Source organism: Pelophylax lessonae, assembly GCF_965119305.1.
Source record: "Pelophylax lessonae genome assembly, chromosome: 1".
Classification (NCBI taxonomy): domain Eukaryota; kingdom Metazoa; phylum Chordata; class Amphibia; order Anura; family Ranidae; genus Pelophylax; species Pelophylax lessonae.
Genome location: NC_138768.1, coordinates 282,713,202 through 282,721,367, shown reverse-complemented (window position 1 = coordinate 282,721,367; position 8,166 = coordinate 282,713,202). Strand labels below are relative to the sequence as shown.

The 8,166-nt window shown below is 43.2% G+C and overlaps 1 protein-coding gene across 1 annotated transcript in view; it reads right to left on the bottom strand.

The window, feature by feature from the left end:
* Positions 1-2,378: 2,378 nt before the first annotated feature.
* The window catches only part of CHEK2 (checkpoint kinase 2), a 126,234-nt gene continuing 120,446 nt past the window's right edge, over positions 2,379-8,166 (bottom strand). Inside the window, exon 15 of the mRNA XM_082253275.1 lies at positions 2,379-2,916. Within this exon, the coding sequence (XP_082109401.1) occupies positions 2,815-2,916 (102 nt within the window). The 3' untranslated portion in view covers positions 2,379-2,814. The remainder of the gene's footprint in view (positions 2,917-8,166) is intronic.

Below are 8,166 nucleotides of genomic sequence, written 5' to 3'. Positions count from 1 at the left end.
TGCATAACTATTACACACTAGAAGTAGTAAGAGTTTCAAACTGGTCAGAACAACGAATCTGGATATATACATGCACACAGCACTGACGTTATCAATCTACTGTAGCTGAAGTCACATGTACTGTGAACAACAATCTCTGGGGAATGCAAGTGTAGTGTACAAAGAAAGGGTCAGAAACACACAACACACCAAAGTATGACACAATGCATGTGTATAATGTGAGTTCCTGTACATGATTGCCTGTATGGAGGTTAGCATGCTCTTTTATTTCCTGAACAGTCTGGAGGTTTTACACTAGAGCCAAATGGCTTAATTAGGGAGGACTGGCAATATGTGTGCATGGTGTCTTTTTTTTTTTTTGTTTTAAAGACTGGGCCTTCTGCTCCTGAGTGCATGTCAGAACCGGTGTCCCAACTGCTACATGTATGGCTAGCTTTTTTCTGAAAACATTCACTATTTGCAGTCAGTGAAAGACTAAATTTACATATCTTATTTACACTATTATTCAGGAAGGCAATAAAGAGTAAAGGCTATGTGCAAACTGTAGTAGCCCACAGTAATTAGATTCAAATGGTCAAATCAATGAACGATTTCGGATTGAGGGCATTAAGTTACAGCACATTGTACTACTTTGCTTGGCTTCTCTGAATAATGCCCAGTGGTCTGTAAAAAATGGATGCCTAGAGCCACATTCTACACCTTGTTAGGGTATACTTGAAAACATTATAAAATGGTTATATAAAAAATTTATACAAAATTACATTTTCTAATTCATAAAGGCTGAAATTTTTTATGGCTGAAGTTTAACAATACATTTCTGGTAAAAGAGAACATGTAGAATGAGAACAATAAGGCAACTGTAGTGGCTGTATTTTGATAGAGACTAATTTGGCCTAGTAAAAATAATCTATTCCAACAGTGAGGGCATTGATATAAAATGGCTTATAGTCAAGTTGAATACAGAACAGATTAATAACCACCAGTCCCAATTCTGGATGGAATATCAATTTACACATATTTTAATACTATGGAATGTTAAATTACTGTTTTCCTATAGCCTGTGTTATACAACTTGAAGTGGTTCAAAACCATCTGAGTGCAGCACCCCCCTCCTCCTTATACTTACCTGAGCCCGATCTTGATACAGCGAAGGCGTGTGTCTATGGACCACCCATAGCGGGCTCGGGAGCATGTCGCACAAGTGCATTCATAGCAAGCGGCTTGCGATGGTGGGCACTCGGCAGAGAGGAGGATACAGGAACGTGGGACCTAAGGAGGAGGAGGATCGGAGCTGCTATGTGCAATGGTTTTAAGAAAAGCATAACATGTTTGTTATACATAAAAAAAATAAAATTAAAGGGTTTACAATCACTGTAAATGTGGAAAAATTGGAACCCATTGATTTAACCATTTACTAAAACAGTTATATTCAAGGCAAGCTGTTAATAACTGTCACTGCATGCTCTGCTTTCAACCAAACTGTCAAATTGCTGGTTTAAAAACTGATCACATTTGAAGCGCCATGGCAACTGCAGATTAAGCAGAAACTAATCTAACAGCTTCCTCGGCTGTAAAGGATAGAAAAGTTTAGTTACACTAAGTCCACTAGCCATAACTTTTTAGCCCTAACCTAACCTTTTCTAAACAACCCCCACCTACTTTTTTCTCTGTGATATCAGTGGTCTTTCTCTACTGTATGCTTAAGCCCTTAATCCTCTTTATCACTGAACACTCTGAAAACACTGCAGAAAAACTACCCAAAGACTTGTATAGGTCTGTACCAGTAGGATCCTTAGTTTTGACATGGCCAATTCAAGTCTAGGAGGAGGTAATAAACAGATGCGGCTGATGCTAAAGATGATTTCAGGCCTAAGAAGGGGATTCCAGGTTAGATTAGGAGGTTCAAGGAATATAGGTCAGTGTTTTTTTTTTTTTATGACGTATGCTTGTACTTTGTACTATTTTAAACGTATGCTTGTACTTTGAAGCATATCGCCACTTTTCTAGGAAATTTGATTTCATAAGGCACACTATTAATAATAAATACTTATAAATAATAGTATTTATTACCTAGTTTGATTCCTCAAGCAGGCAGAGACCTTTTAGGCATCTACTGCATCTAAAGGCTAATGTTAAAATGTTGCTCATGGGCAATTAGGAAATGTAGACCCAGCTGCACAAGAAATACTCTCCAATGATTCTCATCTGTGCCTGCTGATACATGTGACAAACACAAAAGGGTCAAACCAGCCATTAAGAAACAATTAGGCATGTTTTATCTCCAGCATCTACCAAAAACCAACTTATTTTGGGTGTACTGAACTTTAAAGAACATTGAAATAATAATGGTAATGAATATTATTTACAATGTTTTTTTCCTCAGCCCTGATTTACAATTTTATTCTTGTTCAAATGACATGATTTTGAGGTGGATGTTGTCTTGTAGTTAACTGAGATGTAAATTTACAAGAAAAACATGTTTATGCTCCTGGCTCGTACAGTGAACTACAGTATGTGCCACTAAGCTACCTGAATGTTCACAACATCTAAGCAGCATTTTTACACAATCATACTTGGGTTTTCCATTTTACAAGACTACAGTATTTCCCAAGTATTACACAACACATGCCCAGTTCTAAAAAATGCATATTCCTTTTTATCAGAAAATATTGTATGTAGCTATAGTAACAGCTAGAAAATTACAGAGCTGCGCCAAGAAGTAATGCATAAAAATCAGAGCTTGACTGCTATATACATACATATATATGAAAAAAAAAAAAAACACAAGTCACAGTGTACAACGAAAAAAAAGTCTTATTGTTTTGCCCTCTTTTCATGCTGGGTTGTGGTCTCTGAGAATGATGAAGTACTGGCTTCCGAGTCTGCTTCATGTACACGTTTACGACTAATAAGACTCTATAGAATAAACACAATGTAAAGAGTTAATATTAGACTTCAAGAAAATGTTTACTTGTCAATATTATATCAATGGTGGAAAAGGTAAGCTGTATTAACCTCTAGCATATATTCAAACTAGTAAAAACCAGCAGTCACAGGCAGAAACTCACCATGAAAATAATTGAATCCCATGCAATATCTTATGCAATGTACAGCTGCTTTTGTGTAGTCTATGGATCCATGGAAAAGGCAGGTTCTCAAGCTGAACATTTGGTTAAACAAGATTTTGAAATTTACTATGGATGAGTAGTTATTTGTAGAAGGGGAAACCTTACATGCTTTTTAATATTTCTACTGTCCACCTTAGAACAAAGGCAGACAAATAGGATTTTTGACATACCAGGAAATCCTTCCCTTGTAATACATTATAGAACAAAGGATAAAGTATTCAGGTACATTGGGTTATGCTGCTTCCTGCATCAGATTGGACACCAAGGACAGCTCAGTGTAACCCCTTCTATTCAGCCTGCCTCAGTTTTGCAGCAAGCAGTAGTGGGTCATAACTGGGGGGGAGGGACCCATGACCATTAATATAATCCAAGAAAAGCATTTTAGAGTAAGTAAAAAAAGCCTTACATTAAGAGCCACAGGATGAGATATTTTGGTACATTGGGATGTCCAAAAGCAGTCCAATTGAGAGTTGGGCGACAGCACCAAAATGCTTACAAGCCCACAATAACCAACAGTTTAACAGAGTTGGCCAAATAGATCCTACAGAGCCTTGTATATAACCTCACGACTAAAGCCTGAGTAAGCTGAGGCCAGAACATTCCCCTGGTAAAACAGATGAATGACGCTGAAAATACCAGAGTACTAAATGATCTGGTGAATTGTACTTTGACAGGGAAAGGTGAAACATTGCCCTTCAGGTGTCAAATCCATCTGGTTATAGTGGAACTTGTAGTTGTCCTCTATGGGGACCTTCAGGAATGACAAACAAAGAATCAGACTGTTGAAAGGGAGCAGTAGAGGAAGAATAAACTCCAACAGTGCATACCACATCCAGACTATGTAAAGAAACCTCCTTCGGATGTTTATGAGCAGGACAGAGGGATGGCAAAACAATGTCTTGGTAAGGTGAACGGAAAATACTATAAGGCCTTGAGCCTCGAAACAACCTTATCCTTGTGTAACAAAAGAAAGGGTTCTTTATCAGTTAAGGCTGCCAACTCAGTGGCTCATTTTACTAAAGTAATGGCAAAAAGAAAGGCAACCTTGCAAGTAAAGCCTAGTACACACAGGCAAATGGCAGGCAGCATCAGTCGGTTCAATAGAAAACGACTGTAAAGCAGGATGGTACATCAGCCCTTGAGACAATTGGTCTTCTCTGAGAGGAAGCCCCCAATGGACATTTATGGCCACCAGACTGATTGGAAGATCCTCACCCTCCATTCCTTGCAGGAATTGCGGAAGCCGCCTGAGTAGAGGATGATACTGGCCTTCCTGTGGCCTTGGACGCCTGCGGCATCTCCCAGAGGAACCCCTGATCTCCCTACGAACCTCAGTATCCTCCTGTGGGGCCGAACCTGCTAAAGGAGCTGCATGTAGGACTATACAAACTGTCTTGAAGGTGGATACCACCAGACTCAGAACCTGTATGCAAAATGGGGGAGAGAACTATCTGTGTGACAGCAACCGCTGAATCACAGCATGTGGTTCCTGAAGTTTGTCCAGAGGAAGGACCACCCTGGTCAGAATTAGAATTAGACCTAGGTAAATCAATTCCCTGGACAGGGATAGGGGGGGACGTTCAATAGTTCGGACATCACCTGAACCTTTGCAGGAATTAAATCTGCACAAGACGACTTAGGACCTAAAAAACCTGAAAAAGGACAAGCTTTGTTCCCCTTTCTGGGTATCCATCAAAAGAATAATTTTGTGGATCCCCTTGACGCTCATGAAGGAGGTACACGAGGCCGGAAACCAGCAAAGATGTCCCCCCACCCCGATAATGGGTGAGGGCAGATTTTCATGCTGAAGGGATCTTGTCTGCAAGTCCGTAGAACCTGGACTTAGGCTTACCAGACCAAGGATGCTTGGAACCTCCCGGAGAATGTTTGAAAGATCTATTTCCCTTATTCTCCGTCTCAGAAGCAAAAAAATTATTTTCTAAGGGCTGAGAAGGAGGGCCTTGTCTGCGGCGAGGCTCCTTCCCTTTCCTAAACAATGGCAGGAGGGTACTCTTCCCCTCCGTGAAATCCTTAATGATGTCATCCAGGGTAGCCCCAAACAGGCGATCGCCTTGAAAAGGCAGATCAATGAGAGCTTTCTTAGAAGCTTGGTCTGCAGACCAGTTCTTAAGCCACAGCGAGTGCCTAATCACCACCAGTGAAACAGAAAGTTTGGACAGCACAGGAGCTGTATACAAAGCTGCATCACAAATAAACTCCAGACCATGGACCAACTGGTCCGCTAAATCCACATAAGGACGGGGATTCCTCTACTGGGATCATGGTAGCTTTTTCAACCTGGAAACAGGAGGGTCCACCACTGGTGGACTAGTCCACATTTTTAAAAGTGACTCCTCAAATAGGTAATGTACAGCAAAAGGTTTGGGGACCACAAAGGGTAATTTTGGTTATTCCCATTCCTTACAGGAAAATCTGTCAAAATAAGGCACATAGGAAAAACACCTTTGGAGTGTGAGGTAACTTATGCGTACCAGACGACATAGCGACATCCTCCATTTTTAAAGTCTCACGCACTGCAGAAATAAGTGTGTCTACACGCGCTTTTCTCATTCGCTGCTGCGACCATGGAGAAATCATCCTCACTATCGGACGGATTTGGGGGTGTGATATAAAGCCCCCCTGGACAGGCCGCGTTCGTGGCGGCATCAGGCTCAGAATCAGATGAGACAGATTAAGCAGGGAAAGGTGGGGAAGATTCCACCTGGGCCTTTGCCCACACGCCACTTTCACCCGGGACACCAAGGACTGCAGGACCACCGTCAATGCAATCATGGGAAGCTGGGGTTCCGAGGGACCTGTCACCTCCATGAGGGGGTCAGTGGGGAAGATGTGACTCCGAGGCTCCACAAGGAAAGGAAGACCTTGCAGTAAAAAAACGATTTTTTAGCACCACTAAAAGATCCCCCCAAGGCTCAGGGTACCTATCAGCAGAGGGAGATATAACAGGGACCCCCCAAGGACTCACCCTACCGATCAGAGGAGCACAGAGAATTCAAACCCACAATCACCATGGACGCCATCCTTGTTCATATGTCCTGGGCACAGGAAGAAGAAACTGAGGAAGAGGGGGAGCTTTGGCATCCCCATGAGGGTTCAGTCGTCTCCAGCGTCTCCTGGACTAAGGTAAAATGGCTGCCAGCTGGAGACCAGCCAGACTAAGGGAAAATGGCCCCCCGTGACATTGGACTACACAAACATGGTCGCCAACCGGAAACCAGCCAGACTAAGGGAAAATGGCCCCTTGAAAGCATGTTATGGCTGCCAACAGCTACAGCATGCTGCCAGGATCTTCCCTGTGCCCTCTGCAACGCTGCACCCTCTGCAAGGGGACCCCTTCTGAAGGTAGGACACACATTAGGGGAGACTCTGCTGTGCACTCTGCACTGGGACTATACCCACACTGCAAACAGTGGGGCATGCACCTAGGAGTCTCCTGCACTGGGACCCCTCAAGATTACCAGGGCAGGACACACTATCCCAGGACCCTTACAGAGTGTGGATAGTGGGGGAGACCCCAGGGGTCTCCGCTGCATCCTCTGCCCTGGGACCCCCACCAGACTCCAGGTCCAAACAGGAGGAAAAGGGAGTAGTGGAAGCCCAGCTCACTGAGGGTTTTTAAGGATGGGAGGAGGGAACCTGCAGGCAGGGTCCGACCGTTCCTGGAGGTTACCCACGTCCACCCCAAAAAAAACACCAAAAGGGGAGAGGGGGGACTGTACTTACCCTTCCATGGTGTGGGTAACGCTTCAGACAGAATCCTTGCCACCGAAGTAGGGGAGCTGTGGCCAAGGGACAGCTGCGACCCAAGCCCGGTCGTATGTGATCTTGCGAGACGTTTAACTCGCGGGCCAGCCTCTGTCCGTGAGGCTATGTCGCGGCCGACCTAGCGCATAGCTGCGTTCTGCATGCGTTTGCTGGCTAGGCTGGGGGGACCACTGGATCTAGATTATCCAGCCCGTCGCCACCCAGGCAGGTAAATGTAGATCTCCCGAGAGAAAAAACAAAAAAGAAATGAGAAAAAAATTACTAGGACCACAGATCCCAGCCGGGAGCCTAAGTCCTTACTCCTGACTAGACAGATTAAAACTCATTACCTAGAGCAGAGAGGGTGGGTTATATACCAAGCGGAGGATGGCCCATGGGCGTAGCCAGGTGTTTTTTGTTCTGCCTAGTCCTACTCCTGGAGGAGGCAATATAACCCAGCAGTTATGATTTATGGAGCGCTGTGTCCATCGCTGAACGAAAGAGAAAAATGTATTTTCGTATTTTTTCATAGGATGTGAGACATTTAGATATCTTCGGTTTTCTTGTTCAATTCTTTTTTATTATTTTAAGAAGAAATAACAAGTATGCCCATGCAGCAGCCAAAACTTCTGAGAAAATGCGTAAACATTTACAAGAAATGAGCAAGCATATGAAACAATTGTTTTTCAGTCTACTAGATTGATGTCCTTCAGAATCTTATACAAATCATAGAGCAAATGAGCAGTCCAAAACGAGAAGGAAGCCAGTGGGTCCAGGGAGATATCTTCTGTTTTAAACCAAGTTCTATTCTATTGAAAATAATACCTCTGTGGTGAAGGATATTAATATTATACAGGATTTATATAGCGCCAACAGTTTGAGCAGCGCTTTACAATATGAGGGAAGACAACACAGTTACAATACAATTCAATACAGGAGGAATTAGAGGGCCCTGCTCATTAGAGCTTACATTCTAGAAGGGAGGGCCAAGTGAAACAAAAGGCAATAATGTGGGGGATGAGCTGATTGAGAAAATGGAAGTACGGTTGTTAGGTGTGGGTAGGATAGGCTTCGCTGAAGAGGAGGGTTTTCAGGGATTGTCTAAAAGCTAATAGAGTAGGAGATAATCACAAATAAAAAAAGATTGGGGTAGGGAGTTTCATAGGATTGGAGAGACTCTGGAAAAGTCCTGGAGGCGAGCATGGGAGGAGGTGATGAGGGAGCTAGAGAGCAGGAGGTTTTGAGAGGAACGAAGAGAGCAATTAGGTTGGTA